Below are 21246 nucleotides of genomic sequence, written 5' to 3'. Positions count from 1 at the left end.
TTGGCTTTTTATTTTGCTCAGAAAATATCTTTTATTCAGGTTGGTTTCTAATTAATTTAATCTGAAGGGGGGGGAATTGAAAGTTGGTAAATATCTAACACGACATGTCACAGTTGACAGAATGTGACTGATAAGGTGTGCAGGCGGGGCAGGCCATCTAACACAAAACCCCTTGCATTCTGGCAACATGCTTTGGATTCCTTGTCGCTACCAACAGCGTTATAGAGCTGATGGCTAGCAGCTTCACAGGGGGAAAAGCAAAGGTGTGTGCAAAACAGGAGCAGACAAAATCAGGCTAAAGGCAAAGGAAACTAATTACTGACTTGTGTTAAAGATTACCACTAGCATCCAACTACATTTATCTTTTATTTATTCGAGAAGTTAAAGAACAGCCCTGCTGGAACAGTAGCCCTGAGAGATAGGACTGGGATTCGGCTGGTGTACTACCCACCTTGCTGCCTAATTACAAACAATACTGGAGCATATGGTCCTTTCAGTACAATTTAGTGGTCAGCTAAGGAGGAGCCAAAGTGTGCTAGAAATGCATTTTTGTTTTAGTCACAAGCATAGGACATTGTATTGTATTGGCAACCTTCAGTCTCGAAAGACTATGGTATGGCGCTCTGAAAGGTGGTTCTGGCACAGTGTCTAGTGTGGCTGAAAAGGCCAATCCGGGAGTGACAATCCCTTCCACACCGAGAGCAAGTGCAGTCTGTTCCTGGTCTGTCTCCCTGGCTGTGGGCCTTCCTTCTTTGCCTCTTAGCCTCAGACTGTTGGCCAAGTGTCTCTTCAAACTGGGAAAGGCCATGCTGCACAGCCTGCCTCCAAGCGGGCCGCTCAGAGGCCAGGGTTTCCCACTTGTTGAGGTCCACTCCTAAGGCCTTCAGATCCTTCTTGCAGATGTCCTTGTATCGCAGTTGTGGTCTACCTGTAGGGCGCTTTCCTTGCACGAGTTCTCCATAGAGGACATTACAATGTCAGTATATCACATTCAATAACTAGCACAAGGAAATAGTGATGGCAATCAAATGCAAAGCCCCAACTGGAGCCAGTGGGGACAAGAAGCAAAGGATCGATGAGTCAGTCAGACTCAGGCTTCAATCCTATCCACATTTACCTGGGAGTAAGGTCCAATGACTATAATGGTACTTATTTCTGAGTAGACAGGAACAGGATTGGGCCCTCAGTGCCCTTAATGTGGCCTGCAAGCTGCCCACCGAGTCTCAGGGACTCCGAGATAAATGTTTAGAATTTCACAAATTGCCCATATATATCAATTTATAGCAATGGACATAGACAAGTAGCCAAATGAAAACATATAAGGTGTAATTGAAATAGGTAGGAAAACCTGTTTTGCTTCCTATTCATTTTGTTGTTTGCCATCTTTGCTCAGGTGGAGGGGGAAGGGGGCACTATTTAGTTTGAGGCAGGGTATCACTAAACACCTCTGCAATTCATTCCGCAAACAACACTTTGCAGCACGTATATAATCCCCAAGGAGATGAACTACACAGCCCAGGAGAGAGTGGTATTGCGAAGCTGCTGAGACTTGCAAGCAAGTGCAATGTATCCTGAACGGGAGCTGAAATTGGCTTGGTTTTGTTGAAAGCCATACATAATTTTAAATGCAGTTGAGATGCACAAATAAATAACAAGGAGAGGAAGATAAATAAGAACGCTGTTGACACAAAAGAGAAATGAAACCGGAATCTCATTTGGCACAAGGGTGCCAAACGGAATGCTTATTCAATTTTATATTCTCTTGAAAATGAAAATGGCCCATAAAGAAAGTTAACAATCTCCTACCTGCCTTTATCTGTATGTTTTTATTGGCTTTGTCATTCAAAGTAAAATGATGAATTGCTTTTACTGGTGGCGCTCCTTGTTTGCTCTCTCTAGTGGACATCTATCCCTAATCCTCTTAGCGTGACAAATTGCTGTGCTTCTCTGGGTGCGCACACTTCAGATCAGCTCAGCATTTATATGACTGCTACTCGATTTCTTCTGGAATGATCCACTGGGTGCCATCTTCCTCAAATTTTGCTTTTATATCCCTCTAACCAAAGGCAGGAAACAAAACAAAACAAAGGCAGCAGAGATGCTTGGCAATTCCTTTTTAATGGCATATAGATTCTTTTCAAGGTGAGCATCCATCACCTCCCTCCTCTCTGACAAACACTTAACATGTTATAATTCTTTCCCTGCCTTAGACAGAGAGGTACATCTCATCCAGTGCTCTTCTCATATTTAGCAGGGAGACAGGAAGTGTCTCTTTTCACCCCAGTGAAGTATCTACTCTAGTGGGCTAACATAATGGCAGGCTTGGGGGGACAGGGAATCAGAAGCCCCAGGCGTGTGCACACTGTGCCCCTGCTGTCTCCACCCGCTGCGCTGCCCCACCTGCCTGTCGGAGTCATTCTGCTGGCAGGTAAAGCCCCACGTGGCTCTCCGAGACGCTTGAAAAGCCCTAATCTAAAAGAGTCTTCCTGTTTGTTGGAACTTTCAGATTTCGCTCAAAGCCTCAGAAGGCTTTTCGAGCACTTTGGAGCATCGTGTGAGGGTCCATTACCCCTAGGTAAGTAACTCCTTGGGGGGGGGGGGTGGAATGATGCAGGAGGCAGGCATGTCACAGACCAGGTTCGTTATTGGGTTAACGCACACTAGAAAAGTTTTTTCTTCTGTATCCTTAGATAATGAGCCCTTTTGGCACAGACCATTATTGATCTGATTTTTTAAATATTAAACAGCTTTGCGAAATTTCTGTTGAAAAGCTGTATATACACATTATTTAATTTTAATAACAACAGTATCAGGAGAGGGATTTTTCAAGTCGACTCACTATCCCCACTGTTGTTAGAGGAATTAACGAGATAACAAATAAAACAGATCTGAGTTATCAAACATCCAAAACATCTCCCAAGCGTTCCCACCTTCTTTACATGGATGATCTAAAGCTAAATGGAAAGTCAACATCTGAAATAGAATCGCAGTTAAACACCGTCCTCACATATAGCAGAGATATAGCAACGGAGTTTGGTTTAAACCAGCCATTTTCAACCAGTGTGCCACGAAAAGTCCACAGGTGTGCCCCAGGAAATTGGGAGAGGATCATTTATTAGTAGGGCCATCGGGGCATGTGAGCCCCCCACTGGCATCACAATGTGCCTTGTCAATTGTCAAAAAACCGAAGATGTGCCTTGAGCATTTTCAAGCCATGTCAGTGTGAGATGAAAAAGGTTGAAAATCCCTGATTTAGACAAATGCACAACCCTAACTATCAACGGGGAAAGTGGTGAGAACCAAAGGAATACACTACAAGCATTTAGGCATTCTTCAGGCCAAAACAATTGAACATGTAGAAGTTAGTAATGAATATATTAGGAGGGTGAAGAAGATCTTGAAATCCAAACTCAGTGCAGGAAACACCATCAAAGCAATAAACACCGGGGCAATTCCAGTCATAAGATACACAGCTGGTATAGTAGACGGGACCCAGGCTGGGTTAGAAGTGCTAGACAGGAAGACCAGAAAGGTGGTGACAATGAATCATGCCCTACATCCAAGAAGCAATGTTGACAGACTATTTACACAGGAGCAGAGGTGGGTGTGGCATGTTACAAGTGCACTAAATTGTACAAGAAAAGGGCATTGCAAGAATATATAAAGGATAGTGAAGAAGACGCATTGAAGCTGGTTTACCAAGAAAACATGCTGGTGGACGAACATTATGAACTTTGCAGAAATGGACAAACGGATGGCTTTAGTTAGAGAGAAATTAATAGAAAATTTTTATGATGAATTGGAAACCAATTATTGACTTTCTGTATGAAAGAGGGAATAATGAGTTAATGAGCTGCGAATCTGAAGATTAGATTTTAAAGGGCTGTTGGAAATACAACATATATATGGGTGGAAGTTTAGATTATTAAGATTAAGATGTAAGTAATTAGAATATTCGACTTCATTCATTCTACATTATTAGAGGTTTTCTTTATCTGTATGTATGTATGTATGTATGTATGTATGTATGTATGTATGTATGTTTTTCCCCTGGGGGCTGGGGATAAGAATAGGCCCTCAGTTTGGCAGTACTTGTCGTAAGAGGCGACTAAACAGCCACCGGGTAGATGGGGCTCGTCAGCCTGGGAAGGCAGCTCATCTGAGAGAAGGAAAACTCTGATCCCAAACCTCCACTGCCTTGTGGCTACATCCAGTTATGGAAAAGGCTTCAGGAGTCAACCTCGAGGCAAAATCCGGAGCCGGAGTCCCTGAGGCAGTTCATGGCTGAACACAGTCACGTTCTGGCAACTCCTGTGACGCCGCTGGAACCAACCGTATTGGCCTTTGCCTTTCCATTGGACCATTTCAGCGACGTGGAGAGGGGGGATTTGCTGCATGGGTAACAGCCTATCCTCCATATCTACTTTACCCAGGCTTCGCGCACTGGAGAGGACACTCTGTTCCAGAACCACCATTCAAAGCGTGACACCATAGTCTTCCAAGACTGAAGGATGCCAACAATGTTTTTTAATGTTGCTGTTTGTTTTTTCTTTTCATTTTATTGTGTGTTTTCTTTTTTTCTCTTTCTTTTATTATAATAAAGTTTAATAAAAAAACATGCTGAATACTGGGGACAGTGATACAATAACAACAAAGCTGGCTTATAAAAAGATCAAATGAAGATCAAGAAAGAAAAATGGCAAAGCAAAGCGCTCCATGGCCAGTACATAAAAGTTATTGCAGGAATTGCTTACAACAACAAAACCTGACAGTGGCTAAGAACAGGTAGATTGAAGAAGGAGACAGAGGGATTAATTTTGGTTGCCCAGGACCAGGCACTAAGAACAAATTTATTTAGAGCCAAAATTGAGTGAACATCTATGGACAACAAATGCCGCCTGTGTAAAGATGCTGATGAAATGGCGGACTGCCTGGTCAGCTGCTGCAAGAAAATCGTGCAGACTGACTGCAAAGAAAGGCACGACAGAGTTGCAACTCTGTCATTAGGAAGGGTATTGAGAACAAAACGGCTAGTATTATAATACTGTTGTACAAATCTATGGTAAGGCCACACCTGGAGTATTATGTCCAGTTCTGGTCGCCACATCCCAAAAAGGACATAGTGGAAATGGAAAAGGTGCAAAAGAGAGCGACTAAGTTGATTACGGGGCTGGGGCACCTTCCTTATGAGGAAAGGCTACGGCGTTTGGGCCTCTTCAGCCTAGAAAAGAGATGCCTGAGGGGGGACGTGATTGAGACATACAAAATTATGCAGGGGATGGACAGAGTGGATAGGGAGATGCTCTTTACACTCTCACATAACACCAGAACCAGGGGACATCCACTAAAATTGAGTGTTGGGCGGGTTAGGACAGACAAAAGAAAATATTTCTTTACTCAGCGTGTGGTCGGTCTGTGGAACTCCTTGCCACAGGATGTGGTGATGGCGTCTAGCCTAGACGCCTTTAAAAGGGGATTGGACAAGTTTCTGGAGGAAAAATCCATTATGGGGTACAAGCCATGATGTGTATGCGCAACCTCCTGATTTTAGAAATGGGTTATGTCAGAATGCCAGATGCAAGGGAGGGCACCAGGATGAGGTCTCTTTTTATGTGGTGTGCTCCCTGGGGCATTTGGTGGGCCGCTGTGAGATACAGGAAGCTGGACTAGATGGGCCTATGGCCTGATCCAGTGGGGCTGTTCTTATGTTCTTATGCAACAGGAATTCACTGGAACATGTGTAAAAAGTATAACTGCCTTCTGGCAACAACTGGTGAAGCCACAAAATTGAAAAAGTAGTAGAGAATGAAGAAGTCAAAGTGCTCAGGGATTTTAGAATAGAAACTGACAAACATCTGCCACACAACACACCAGACATAACCATCATTGATAACAATACGAAAGTCTGGATAGTAGACATTGCGGGACCTGGTAACAGTAGAGTAGAAAATAAAGAACTGGAGAAAATCACCAAGTATAAAGACCTGCAAATAGAAATTGAAAGACTGTGGCACAAGAAAGCAAGAGCAATCCCAATAGTCATAGGGGCCTTAGGGTGCTATCCTTAGGGTGCTACAGCTGGAAAAGCACTTGGATACCATCCGGATGAGTACACACACCATCAGCCAATTACAAAAGGTCGCCTTACTAGAGACAACGCATATACTCTGGTGATATTTGAAGCGCAACATCACAAAGACAAAAAAAAAGCTACCTATACTAGGTCCTTTTGTTCGTATCCATTCGATAGGAACGCTTGAGTTACATTTCAAACATCTGAACATTAACAGAATTACTAGTGGTCAAATTAAAAAAAAACACACTGCTTGGTTTGGCACACATTATTTGGAAATATATTACAACGTCCCTGGACCCTGGGTGGAGCTCGAGTAGTAATTAATGCCAAGTCCAGCTAAAGAACTGGCAGCTGTGACATGAGAAATAATAATAATGAGGACGGGGTAGGCAATTTTTTTTAAAAAACAAGTGTACCTTAGCTTAGCAAAAGTTGCAATATATTCCAAACTCATAATTGCAAAAGAGGTGCATGCATCCAATGAACTTCGTGGCTCACCTTTGTCTTCTCCACTGTACCAAATGCCCTTAGCCCTCACTCACGGATCGCTAACTTACAGCCGAATACTAACTGCAAGATAGATGGATTCAGAAAAGCATGATAACAACACCTTTCCTCTGCTTTACCTTTGCTGCATTCAGTTGGTTTAAAGCAGCTTTTTCTCAGCCTGATTTATTTCTGGTATCAGAGACAGACTGGGGAAAATGGCTTAAAACAACGGAGCACAGTTTGGTGAAGTGGTGGAGGGCATGACTTTTGCTCTCCTCCTCATACTCTTTCTAAAAAATAGACCCAGTCTGACCCCATTTATATGTGAATGTGGCAGGCACATAGGTAAAATATACGTAACTGCTCCGTCCAATCTAGTTTGACCCTGAAAAGAGAAAGTGTTATACGCAAATGTGAAAAAACAGTTTGAGCAGACCGTGGCGGTTCTGTACGTGGAAAAGCTATGCAAGTCATCTCTAAAACGGAGAAGAAAACTGCAATGATAAACTTTTAATTTAGCTTCCCTCTCCATTAAGGACCATCGTCTGATGGTGCTTTGATGTCAGGATGTTCTGTGGTTTTCTGTGTCCCCTCCATCCCTTGCCCCTACCACCACACCCTCTTCCATGGAGCAGAAAAATGCAGACCACAAGATACGGACAAGTTCTGCTAGACACTACAGAGGGGGAGCTAAACTTCTGGCTGCAGTCTTTCCAGGTAGTTCTATGTTTAGCATAATGTCAAGTTTGGTCTGTAACAAATGGTTCTGAAATCCAAAACATGTTTTGTTCAAGAGAAACAGGACAGAAGCTGCTAAGCAAGACTCAGTGAGGCAATTAGAGGACAAAGGTGGAGGTGCAGAGATAGGCGACACTGATAGATTGCAGAGACCTTGAATATTTTTCGTTCTTACAATTCATTAGACTAGCTGAAGGTCACAAGGCTAGAACTGCAGAATACCATTCTAAAAGAAAAATCAAATACATAACGCAGGCTTTAAAGCCCCATTGTGGTGAACAACGAGGAATTCAGAAAGATTAAAAATGGACCCAGCACCAGTTGCACAATGAATTACATTCTGCAAGGTGAATACAGGCTGTTTCTATTCTCTTTGTTCCTCCTCCCGACCTATTACCTGCTGCAGTTTTCTGTCGCATTTCAGAATTTGACAAACCATGGGATGGGGAAAGCTTAGACATGAAGTTGTAAAAAAAAAAAAAAATACAGTGGGGGGGGGGAACTCAGGTGCCGAGAAGAGTCACTGTGAAAGTGCTGGGCAGTAAGTAGAACTGCGGGGTGGTGGTGCAGCTTTTTCGGGGCAGGGGAGAAGAGGATTGAGACCAGGAGGGGGTGGAGATGGTGGCAGGCTCTGTTGCTGTATCCTGTGCTCTTTCCCTGGTCGGGCAGCCTGACATGGGCCTCCTCAAGTCTGTGCCTGCTCAAAGCAAGGAGACCCATTGGTCCTAGGAGACCCACTGGTGCCATGGCAGCATTATCTGGTCTCTCTTAACCCAAGGAGACTCCCAGCGCTAGCCTGGTGCCCATATGATGCAGCGGCAGTCATTTTGGTGCTGCTGCGGATAGAATTGGACTGTCAGATGCTCTGTGTTTGAAGGGATCTTACACATATTCTCCATAGTGAAGCACACTAGTTTTACATGCATTTGGAACTCACACACCTCAGCACTGGTGACATGTGCAAATTGCCCCTTTTGGAGGTCACATAAGAAGCACAAGTAAAGGATGCATGTCACAGGTCGTGTCCAGAAGTCACTTCTTCTTGTCACTTTGCTGTTCTAAAGTATTCTGTAAGGCATTTTAAAATGCATGCTGGTGAAACTGAATGCTGTTGCTTCACGTTCTCCTATTTAGTCCCTCAAAATTCTGGACAGGATGCATCTTCTCACATTTCAACAACAATATTTTAGGAAGCTGAGAATCAAGCAACAAAGAATAGCTTGTGCATTTATTTAGCTCAACTTAATTGAGTTTCTGCAAGGCTAGTCAAGGAATTTTTTGAGTCCTTCTCAGCTAATTTGGTTCTCTCAGGCTGCCAACCCATTTCCCTGACTCATCACTTCTGCTGAGCAGAGACACCTTCGGGAATCGGGAGACACGTAAAGGAGAAGAGAGACAGAAAAGCTGAGAAGTGGGAATGGGCAGAGGCCAGGTTTGGGCCCACCTGAAATCTGCACACTGTGACAACTGTAAGGCAAGCCAGACTCCCTTTTGAGCTGATGTAGTGTTGCTGACCCAGATCCAGCTGTCACACAATATAAAATCAGTGGCGGGAACAGCAAAGAAAAGGAAGACCATGCTAATGAATTTAGAATGCAGTGAGAAAAATGTTTCCCCTGAGGGCTGGGGATAAGAATAGGCCCTCAGTTTGGCTGTACTTGTCGTAAGAGGCGACTAAACAGCCACCGGGTAGATGGGACTCCCTAGCCTGAGAAGGAAGCTCATCTGAGAGAAGGAAAACTCTGATCCCAAACCTCCACTGCCTTGTGGCTACATCCAGTTATGGAAAAGGATTCAGGAGTCAACCTCGAGGCAAAATCCGGAGCCGGAGTCCCTGAGGCAGTTTATGGCTGAACACAGTCACGTTCTGGCAACTCCTGCAACGCTGCTGGAACCAACCGTATTGGCTTCTGCCTTTCCATTCGACCATTTCAGCGACGTGGAGAGGGGGGATTTGCTGCATGGGAAACAGTCTATCCTCCATATCTACCTTACCCAGGCTTCGCGCACTGGAGAGGACACTCTGTTCCAGAACACTATTCAGAGCGCGATACCATAGTCTTTTGAGACTGAAGGATGCCAACAAGAGAAAAATGCCCTTTCCCTGACACCAGCATAAGGATTTGAGCCCTGGCAACCCCTGGCATGACAGCTGTTGGGGCAGCCACAGAATCTCCCAACCAGGAAACAGGACATAACAGGCTTCTTACTGAGGGCTGCAACAGCTACCTTCATTGGTCCCAGTACTATTTCTGGTTGATACTCAGCAGCTAGGTTGTGTGGTTTCTGTACTACACGTAAGCCTAAGATTTGCTGAAACTGAAGGGGCTGACAACGGCACACGGCACTGCTGTTCTGCACAGAATTGCAGATTAGTTCTTAAAGATTCTCTGAGCTTTATACCAGTCTGGCTTCTAAACATTTGAAATATTTTGCCATGTTTCGTTTTGTACACACATTTTGATATATCACAAACTTCTAGTTCCAGTCAAACTTCCTGCTTTACATAAAAACGTTTTATGGAGATTAGCATAATGTTACCAATACAAAGATTTAAAGTAAAAAGCTGTAGAGTAAGTTCTTTAGCATTTTATTTAGGATTTTTTTCCTCCAGTGTGTCTGCACAGAGAAAAGTTCAGAATTTTTAGTAGGCACTTGTGAAATGCCTTTTTCTGAACGCTTATGGGTATAAGAAAACATAGAGTTTATTGAAATGTGTTTTTATGGCAAACCATAATCGTACATAAGAACATAAGAACAGCCCCACTGGATCAGGCCATAGGCCCATCTAGTCCAGCTTCCTGTATCTCACAGCGGCCCACCAAATGCCCCAGGGAGCACACCACATAACAAGAGACCTCATCCTGGTGCCCTCCCTTGCATTTGGCATTATGACATAACCCATTTCTAAAATCAGGAGGTTGCACATACATATCATGGCTTGTACCCCGTAATGGATTTTTCCTCCAGAAACTTGTCCAATCCCCTTTTAAAGGCGTCTAGGCTAGACGCCAGCACCACATCCTGTGGCAAGGAGTTCCACAGACCGACCACACGCTGAGTAAAGAAATATTTTCTTTTGTCTGTCCTAACCTGCCGAACACTCAATTTTAGTGGATGTCCCCTGGTTCTGGTATTATGTGAGAGTGTAAAGAGCATCTCCCTATCCACTCTGTCCATCCCCTGCATAATTTTGTATGTCTCAATCATGTCCCCCCTCAGGCGTCTCTTTTCTAGGCTGAAGAGGCCCAAACGCCGTAGCCTTTCCTCATAAGGAAGGTGCCCCAGCCCCGTAATCATCTTAGTTGCTCTCTTTTGCACCTTTTCCATTTCCACTATGTCTTTTTTGAGATGCGGCCACCAGAACTGGACACAATACTCCAGGTGTGGCCTTACCATAGATTTGTACAACGGCATTATAATACTAGCCGTTTTGTTCTCAATACCCTTCCTAATGATCCCAAGCATAGAATTGGCCTTCTTCACTGCCGCCGCACATTGGGTCGACACTTTCATCGACCAGTCCACCACCACCTGTATGACTTGTCTTTATGAATACTGAAAGCTCTTATTCATTACACAGGCACACACAATTTCTTTTCAGTTACTATCTGAAAGTCTGATTCTCCCAAAGCCCAACTAAATCCTTCAGATCAAATATGCCCTCAGCAATACCCCTGCAACCTCATTGCCTCCAGTAGCTTGGAGACGGCTACTTCATTATGGCTTGATGCTCAGACATGGAATGAAATGCGGGTCAATTTTCTCAGCTGTATTGCCTTAAGGCTGATTTAAACAGCCATTTTTGCCACTATGCAGCAACCTCCCTTTGGAAGAAATGCAGCTCCTCCGAGTGTGGAGCCAGCTCCAAGAAAGGAAATACACATCACACAGGGCTTCATGTGACTCTGTTGCCTCTGTCTGGGTGCAGGGGGTTGCCTGTTTGAGAGTGCTCCTGTGTCAAACTCTCCCTGCATATACAATGCTGATATGTGAAAAAGACAAGGAATGAAAATCTTCCTTCTATGGCAGCGATTTTCAACTAGTGTGCTGAGCACATTGGTGCGCCGTGACAGTCCTGCAGGTGTGCTGTGGGAGTCTGGAGCATGTAAATTGAAAACTGCTGAAAAACTCTTTCGGGTTCTGTAGTTCCATTTCTAGGACAACTGTCTGTAGTGATGAATTATCTGTCCCTCTTCCTCTGCTGGCTCTGACCTGGAAGAGTCTCTCGGAAGCAACATCACAAGAGGCTAGAACCGTAGAGATCTGTTGCGAGCTGCTGCTCAGGCCACTGGGACGGCTTCGCTCTGCTGCTGGAGTTCCGCCGACGGCGCGGCACGCAGATAGCTGCCCAGTTGCTATGGTGCCTATCTGCCAAGGTCGGAGCGCTCCCACTCCCGGCGAGAAAGAAGACTCAAAGGCAGAAGTTCTCCACCACACTCCTCCTTTACTATGTACAAATATTTACAGTCCAAATAGTACATACAGCACACGCTTCTCAGTTCAAACGGACGTAGTCTTCGGCTCAACACTACTCTGCATCTCCCACATCTCTGCATGCCCCTGCAGGAACTTTATACTTCTGACACCCAATCAGAGTGTAGGAAATACTGCACAGTCATGCTGACTATGCAGGTGCTGTCACACGCACACACACTCACATGATGTCACCTGATGCACATCACCTGATGTTGCATCAGCTCCAGGTTCCCAGGGTGCTGTGCTGGCTTGCTGTGGCCAAGGCTTCAGGCCTGCTACTATGCAGCCAGTAAATTACATGTCAGTACTGGGGATCAACCCTTGACAAGATCAGTGTGCTTTGAGAAGAAAATCACTGTTCTAATGGATAGGCACTTTCTAAGTTTATATGTTTAGGACACTGTTCTGTTTAAAGATCGCAAAGCACTGTCCAATTAAAAACAACACAAGCATCTGCTTTGCGTGTAGGAACTGAGCTGTGGAGGTACGCCTACCTTCCCCTCCACCTCCATTTCAAGCTGGTACAGTCCCACAGTGCACACACACCTCACTGCACTAGCATAACAGGCCTGCAATATATATGTTAACATCTAATGCTGAAAACAATTCCCCTCTTCACTCAATCCTTATACTGTGTCAAGGGTCGAGCCCTTGCCCAACCCCTGCCTTACCTGGCAGCTGGCCAGTGACAGAACTGCCGAGACACAGAGCCGTCGCCGCCTCGCCAGCTGACCAGGCAAGATGCAAGGCTACTGGGTGGGAGAGACAGTCTCCCCAGGGCTCACCTGACCAGAGCAGTGAGCAGGGCAGGATCTCCATTAGACACCAGAGAAGAGAGAAACAGGCTAGGGCTGGGGCCCCTTTAAGCCTGGGGAGGGAGGAAGAGGAGGAACCAAGAGTGTGGCTGGGCATGATAAAAACAGGGAAGCCAGTGATGACAGTCAGTTGTGGAGAGGTAAGGTAGGAGGCTGAAACCCCTGCCTGAGGACCAAGGACTTGAGGCCCTGTCTCCAGGGAGGAGGACAAAGGTGTCGTGAACCCCCTCCCCCTAGTTGGGTGAGGCTTCCCCTGCAGGGAGCCCCAGAAACACAGACACCCCCACCCAGGGGACCCCAAGAGGCTATCCAGTCGCCCCTCAGCACCCTACCGGGCAACTCCCAGAGAGCCCCTTCACGGGGCAACCCTCACACAGAAAGTGATCAAGTTGATTACAGACAGATTGAGGCACACAATTCAGTGTTGGCCAGGAGAGTGCTGCATGGATGGTCCACTACGTAGCTGCCTAGGTAAAGAGGTAGCAAATCCACTCATACCAAATCTCTAAAAATATGAACAGTTTATTCACAGATACAAAAGACTGACCCTACAAAATACCTATTTGGTACAAAAGATCACACACATGCATGCACACATTCCACCAGAAATGAAGGTGTTTTTACCTGCTTCACAACAGTCACAGTTCCAGGGGCCATAGCGACCACAGAGGCAACAGCAGCTGCACTATGAGGCTCTGAACCCAGCTCTATGATTTGCTGCAGGATGTTCACAGCTGTGGGGTCTAGTCGTTCTCCTTATCAGACAGAATCAAAGAGAATGACATTATTAAAACCATACCAGCTCTAAGATGACACAAACTGACACGTGCCCTTTGCGCAAGCTGTTTTCCTTAGTTCCCATTGTCATCTTTGCACCTTCTGCCATGGTGTTAATGAGACGTTCAAGTAAGGGATCAAGGGATCAGGGACAAAAACAACAAATAATCTTCTAGTATCTTAAAGACGGCCACGTTTATTAAGTCGCCACAGGCCAGAACCAACTTTGGTAGCTGCAAAGTGCCATTAGGATTGTAAGCCCTATAAGCAAGGACCAGGGAGCTTAATACTCCCTGGATGTAAAATGCTTATTAGCATAACCTTATACTGTATTTTCTTCACCAACATCATTGCCACTTGTAAAACTATTTATTCCCATATAAGGGCACTTTTGAACATACTTTAACCAGCTTTCATGAGCAGTAGCGCTGAGCTGAAATCTGGGGGAAGCAATTCTGTGAAAATCATTTTTAGAACTGAAAGAAGGTTTTCTCTTGCGAGATCATTGTGAAAAGGCTGAGAATCCATTTAAAATTCTTATGTTGATCCCAGACTAGCTAGGGTCATCCATATGACCAGAACAGAAAACATTACCCACATTCTAATGGGCTTCATTTACCCCCAGTGCCACATAGCTAAATTTGATTAGCTACAAAACACTGTGACATCATCATACTTTGAACCCTATTGGGCTGGTATATCTTGAAGAAGAACAAAATAGAGGGGAAAATGGATGCCCAAAAAAGCAGCAGAAAAAGAAAACAGTTACTGCAAACAGCCAATAAAAATGGATTGAAGGCTATTTGGGGCCAAGTTATTAATGCCAACCTAGAGCACATTTGGCTAAGCACTAATGTGCAGTCAGTTTGACAGTCAGAGTATTAGGAGTCAATAGTTTTGAGTTGGCAAGTCACATGCACTTCTAACAGCCCAATCCTATCCACACTTTCTTGGGAGAAAGCCCCATTAACCCTATGGGACTGACTTCTGAACAGACATACATCGGATTGGGCTGTAAGTATGATTTATTTATCACATTTTTATACCGCCCTTCCTCCAAAGAGCTCAGGGCGGTGTACACAGCTGCTCCCCTCCTTTTTTTCTCACAACAACTCTGTGAGGTAGGTGAGGCTGAGAGAAAGTGACTGGCCCAAGGTCACCCAGGAAGTTTCATGGCTAAGGGGGGATTTGAACCTGGATCCCTGATCCAGGTCTGAATCTACCTCCCAAACCACTACACCACCCTGGCTCTTGTACCACTCACTCCTGCAGGAGGCGAACACTGGTTTTCAAAATCTGGAGAAAGAGCAAGAGAGAAAGCCCAAGCAAACTGATGACCTTCCTACTATGATGTAACGAATAGACTTGTGCAGGAGGAATGTGGAAGCCACAACCGGAGATTGTGCATCCTCAGAAGAGAAGCAAAGGAGAGCAGAACCAGTCTTCGGAAAAGGAGGGGGGTAAACCTCAACAGGGACTTATTTTTAAAGTTTATTTCTTGCCTAAGAGTCTGTGCCTTGCCCTCATCTAAGTCATGTTCCTTTTCAACATTACTTCAGAAGCAACTCATGCTCTCTTTAGGTGTTCTTTAAAATGCCTGCAGCCACTGCAGGATTTTGGAGGAAGCTGCGTTGCTGGTACCATACTGCAGCCAAGAAGAGTTTCTTTTTCAAAGCTGCTCCAGGCATGGTGTGTTTGACAAAATGAAGAAGATACTATATCTCTGATATTGCTCCTTTTCAGATACAGCCTACTGCTGATGCCAGGTTGAAACCAGGAGTGTCAGTTCAACTCTTATCTCAACTATGAACTCATGAGGTCGCCTTAGGCAAGCTGCTCTCCCTCTTTCTCTCTCTCAAGACTCCCATTTGCTGGGGCTAATAATACTGAGCTATTTTACAAGGTTGTTTTCAGGATTACTGAGATAATGTACATGATGCACTTTTGAGACACAGGATTGATCCATTACTACTGTGGAGTATTTATTTTCTCCTTGAAGAAAATATTTTACCATTTTCTGAGGTATATCGCAGGTCCTGTAAAGCAGCTACAGCAGCCTGAGTTCCTTGCACATCTTCAGCTTCTGTGATATGGAGATACTGTGTTGATGTTTCTTCGGAAACTTCTGTGGTTGACTGCACAAAAAAGTCAACAAATGCTGATCAAATAGGGAAATTAATTATGACATTTGTCATGATTAATAAATATATGACAAAGATTCCAAAATATTCATAGCCACTATAAACTAATCACTGAATTTCTTTCAAGTGGCATAATGAACACTGTTTGTATGTTTTGTAGAACATCAAGAGCTGCAATCATAATTTTCACATTATTATTAATTTAAGACTACTAACATAGTTTCAAATCTTTTATTTTATTCACACAGAGACAGATAATTTTTGATTTTTCAGACATGGGAATGAAACTCAAAAACATGTGCAGACTTTCCTGGGAGTAAGCTCCACTGAACACAGAAGGTCATACTTTAGAGTAAATATGCATAGGATCACACTGCACAACTGAGGTATAGCAATTTGCTTATGGTCATCCAAGGAATCCTGGGTTCACCCCCATTTAAACCCAAATTTGACACTCTGTACTACCTTAGTACATTGATATCAGTATCAGTTAAACAGCACTCTCTGGAGCAAAAGTGGGCAGAAGTTAGTGATCTACTAGTAGATTTCTGGGTGGTTTGCAGTAGGTTGGAAAGGGTTTCCAACTACTAGTAATTGAACAACAGGAGAATTGTAAGTTACAAACAATCCTGTGCCATGACTGTACTTGTGATAATTTCTCAGTCTCTGTGGGCATGTTCCTAACTCACTTTCCAGCACCAACATAAGAGCAATGAAGCTCACTGCTCATTGCCTTCTATTTTAATCTAGAAACAAACATTCCCTTACTTTGAGGAGGCCTCCATGAGTGACACCCAACTGCAGGATGCAGCACATGTCCCATTGGCACAGCTATGAAAGTGATGGAAAGTGGGTTAGGATTTAGGCCTATGTTCCTCACCTATACAATATGAGTATCACTTGGTTCCTGACTAATTGTTCCTGATTAATTCCTGACTAAGGAATTGTCAGATAGGGGTTAAAAGAGTTTTCAGACCTAATTGACAAATTAAAGATCAATAAGTCACTAGGCCCAGATGGCATCCACCCAAGAGTTATTAAGGAACTAAAGAATAAAGTTGCTGATCTCTTGACTAAAATATGCAACTTGTCCCTTAAAACGGCCACGGTGCCAGAAGATTGGAGGATAGCAAATGTCACACCAATCTTTAAAAAGGGAAGGAGAGGGGACCCAGGTAATTATAGGCCAGTCAGCCTAACGACTATTCCAGGTAAGATGGTGGAATGCCTCATCAAAGATAAAATCTTAAAACATGTTGAACAGGCCTTGCTGAGGGAGAATCAGCATGGCTTCTGTAAGGGTAAGTCTTCCCTCGCGAACCTTTTAGAATTCTTTGAAAAGGTCAACAGGCATGTGGATGCAGGAGAACTGTGGACATTATATATCTGGACTTTCAGAAGGCGTTTGACACAGTCCCTCACCAAAGGCTACTGAAAAAACTCCACAGTCAGGGAATTAGAGGGCAGGTCCTGTCATGGATTAGGAACTGGTTGAAGACCAGGCAACAGAAAGTGGGTGTCAATGGGCAATTTTCACAATGGAGATAGGTAAAAAGCGGTGTGCCCCAAGGATCTGTAATGGGACCGGTGCTTTTCAACCTATTCATAAACGACCTGCAGGCAGGGCTAAGCAGCGAGGTGGCTAAGTTTGCAGATGACACCAAACTTTTCTGAGTGGTGAAGATCAGAAGAGATTGTGAAGAGCTCCAGAAGAATCTCTCCAAACTGGGAGACTGGGCAGCAAAATGGCAGATGCATTTCAATATAAGTAAGTATAAAGTCATGCACACTGGGGCAAAGAATCAGAACTTTACATATGGACTAATGGGTTCTGAGCTGTTTGAGACAGATCAGGAGAGAGATCTTGGGGTGCTTCTGGACAGCTCAATGAAAGAGTCGACCCAATGTGCCAGCAGTAGTGAAGAGGGCTAATTCCATGCTTGGGATCATTAGGAAAGGCATTGAGGATAAGACAGCTAATATTGTAATGCTGTTGTACAAATCGATGGTAAGACCACACCTGGAGTATTGTGTCTAGTTCTGGTTGCCACATCTCAAAAATGATATAGTGGAAATGGAAAAAGTATAGAAGAGAGCAACCAAAATGATTACTGGGCTGGGGCACCTTGCCTATGAGGAAAGGCTACAGCGTTTGGGCCTCTTCAGCCTAGAAAAGAGACGCCTGAGAGGGGACATGATTGAGACATACAAAATTATGCAGGGGATGGACAGAGTGGATAGAGAGATGCTCTTTACACTCTCACATAACACCAGAACCAGGAGACATCCACGAAAGTTGAGTGTTGGGAGAGTTAGAACAGACAGAAGAAAATATTTCTTTACCCAGCATGTAATTAGTCTGTGGAATGCTTTGCCACAGGAAGCAGTGATGGAATCTGGCCTGGATGCCTTTAAGAGGGAATTGGACAAATTTCTGGAGGAAAAGTTCATTATGGATTACAAGTCATAGTAGGTATGTGCGGGCTTTTGGTTTAAGAGGCAGGTTGCCTCCGATTGCCAGATGCAGTAGAGGGCACTGGGACGCAGGTTGTGTCTGTTGTCTTGTGTGCTCCCTGGGGCATTTGGTGGGCTACTGTGAGATACAGGAAGCTGGACTAGATGGGCCTTTGGCCTGATCTAGTGGGGCTTTTCTTATGTTCTTATGATTGTTTTGAGCAAGTCTTTGTGCAGTTCTCCAAGCTGATTTTAGAGTTTTTTCTTAGAATCCCTGACCTATGGTAACTCAGACTCAGGCAGGTACTACTGGTTATCCCAATGTGGGGGAGCAGTAAGTGATTGGACAAGTTTCTGGAGGAAAAATCCATTACAGGTTACAAGCCATGATGTGTATGTCAAACCTCCTGATTTTAGAAATGGGCTATGTCAGAATGCCAGATGCAAGGGAGGGTACCAGGAGGCAGGTTGTGCCTGTTATCTGGTGTGCTCCCTGGGGCATTTGGTCGGCCGCTGTGAGATACAGGAAGCTGGACTAGATGGGCCTGTGGGGCTGATCCAATGGGGCTGTTCTTATGTCCTTATGATTGGCCCTGCTTGCCTGCACCTACACCTGGTGAGCCACTTGGTTTTTAGTTAAAAAGCCACACAGATGCAGAAATATGAAGTTTGCCTACCTCTGCTTTAGAGAAAAAAGGGGGGAACAATGCTCATGCAGTTACCACTGAGAACTGGTAACCACTCTGACAATGTCATCTTACTGGGCCAGACATAACCAACTCCCCAGGGATGCTCTGCTTGCAAGGCATCTGGACTGGCTTTGACAAAAAATAAAGAACATGGGAATGGGCTTACAGATGGTAGGGGCAATCAACAAAACCATTATTTATTCTTGCCAAAAATTCCCTGTATGCTTTCCTGCAAACAAAAGCTAAGAGTTCAGGATACAGAAGTGTCAAGAAAAAAATGACAATGAAAAAAATGTTCTTGCCAGATGGATAGGTAGGTAGAGATAGATTAAAAGAAGACATAGGCAGTTCAACTTTTCAGTTCAGAAAGCTGTGCATGCAGCACTACTAATTAATTTTTTTTTTAACACTCTAGGAGAAGTTTGAAATTTTAGGGACATCTCTAGCAGCTCGATTTTACCTCCCACTTTGTCTCCCCTTCGTACTCCACTAATTTGAGTCCATGCTTGTTTTTGAAGTGTCTGTTGAATTCCCATTTTGTACCATACACAAAGTTGCAAACTGGGCACTTAATACCACCTAAAAAAGAAAAGAACAACATAAGTTCTATCAACACAGATTTTGAAACTGATGGGATGTCGGAATTCTCTCACTGTTGTTAAATAAGACGAAAATGTCACAGGCTACCGATGACTGGCTTCTTTACCAAGTTTAACAGTTTACAGAACTTGCATTCATGAAGTACTGTGTGCCCCAAACCTTCCTCACCCTTCTATGAACACTTGGCCATGTTGCTGGATCACTTCCCAAAGTGAAATGTAGACTGTTAACAAGCAGCAAATTGTCAGTTATGAATTATCATATTTATTTATTTATTTATTTATTTATTTATTTATTTATTTATTTATTTATACTGGCATTTATATACTGCCTTTCTTTGGTTGTCAGATTTCTCCTCAGACTTTAATCCAAGGCGGTTTACAAAGGCAGGCTGTTCTAAACCCCCGTAGGGATTTTTGCAATTGAATAGTTCTAGTCTGCCATCAGGAAAAGGATATTAGAGATTTATTTTTTTTTGCTTCAGGCTAGGATTGGCACACTGATAAAATATCGTCATATTATTATGTATTATTAAACTATCATAACCAGTTGTCAAATATTCCATGAAGCGTGTCATGGTAATTTACTTTTTATTTCAAATGAGCAATATACATATTAGCTGATAAGGGTAGGTCATGAAGTGAACTTTAAAGTCAGAGAGTTCAAAATGATTCAGCTGAAGCCCCATTTGTGTTAAATCTCCTTGGGGTCATCTTAAGGGAAACGGGAACAAGCGAACAATAGAGGGGAGATCTAAACACTGGACCACAGGCCTCTCTCACTGCATGGTCAGCAATTTGAAATGGAACAGCAGAGTTGTGAGAACTTGCCATGGGCATGTCTTCTTCAGTAACATCTTAGTGTCTACTACAAAGTGATGCATCATGAAGTTAAGGTCTCACACAATGGAATTTCATCAGCAAGGTAGTTAAAAAGTAGAGGGAGAATGAAATCATTTTCTCTGTTTTACTTGGTAAGTCTGAATTGAAGTGAGGCTCTTTTGTTGACATTTATTAATCCTCAAGGATTTCCTTCTATTATTATCTTTAGTCACCTTGTACAGTGCAGGCTGCCTGACTTTATGCTAAACTGGAACTGCTTCTCTGTTAAAGGTCTTAATATGCAGCCGTGAATGACACTTCAAGTACCTTTGGCACAGGATAGGACAAAGATATAATCAGGTACTGAAAATGAAATGAAATATTCATTCTCTATCACCCTCTTAATAAAAACTCAATTAGAAGAAAGACCTTTCTATATTTCTTTTAAATTAAAATTACTGTAACAATAACACCCTGTTAATTAAAATGGCCACCTTTATCATAGCTACTTTAATTAAGAAAAAACAAATGGAGGTATGCAACTGAGCTGGTAGCATAAAACTGTGTGTCAATTAATTGACATCACAGCTAAAGAAAATTAATTCTATCCAATTCATTAAGTACCTTGGCAATACAGAAGGGAAAAAAGGTCACTGAATGCTATTCCTTATCTGCTTTTGACACTAATGTACGTAGTCAAATCATTTTGGAATATTTCACATTTCTGAAACACCCCTGAAAAAAACCCCACTACACTTCACCAAAAATGATTAACATACCATCCTCTGGAAATCACTACCCTCCGTGCCTCTATAATGATATAATAATGCTTTGGTGTGAATAGTTGCCCACCCAATGGTTTTATTTATCATTGCTGTTAATGATTTTATTCATTGTCTCATATATTGTATATTTTTGTATGGACTATATAAGCCGCCTTGGGCATAGGAAAGGCAGGTCATAAATCTTTTAAAAAATAAGAGATTGCAGTAAGAAATCAAAAATATCCCTGTGTGGGTACAGACACACACTTATTTTAGACTGTACAGACTTATTATGTACACTTATTGTGATTGTACAGACACACACTTAGTGTGATTGTACACTTATTGTGATTGTACACTTATTATGATTGTACAGACACACACTTATTTTAGAGTAGTGGTT

The 21246-nt window shown here is 43.4% G+C and overlaps 1 protein-coding gene across 1 annotated transcript in view; it reads right to left on the bottom strand.

The window, feature by feature from the left end:
• Positions 1-21246, bottom strand: part of ZFAT (zinc finger and AT-hook domain containing) — an 87843-nt gene that overhangs the window by 5285 nt on the left and 61312 nt on the right. Inside the window, exons 12-14 of the mRNA XM_066623885.1 lie at positions 19119-19237; positions 15386-15509; positions 13222-13352 (exon numbers count right to left, since the gene is read on the bottom strand). Of these exons, the coding sequence (XP_066479982.1) occupies positions 13222-13352; positions 15386-15509; positions 19119-19237 (374 nt within the window). The remainder of the gene's footprint in view (positions 1-13221; positions 13353-15385; positions 15510-19118; positions 19238-21246) is intronic.

Source organism: Tiliqua scincoides, chromosome 4, assembly GCF_035046505.1.
Source record: "Tiliqua scincoides isolate rTilSci1 chromosome 4, rTilSci1.hap2, whole genome shotgun sequence".
NCBI classification, from domain to species: domain Eukaryota; kingdom Metazoa; phylum Chordata; class Lepidosauria; order Squamata; family Scincidae; genus Tiliqua; species Tiliqua scincoides.
The sequence above is the reverse complement of the archived record's forward strand: the minus strand, read 5'-3'. Positions and strand labels throughout refer to the sequence as shown.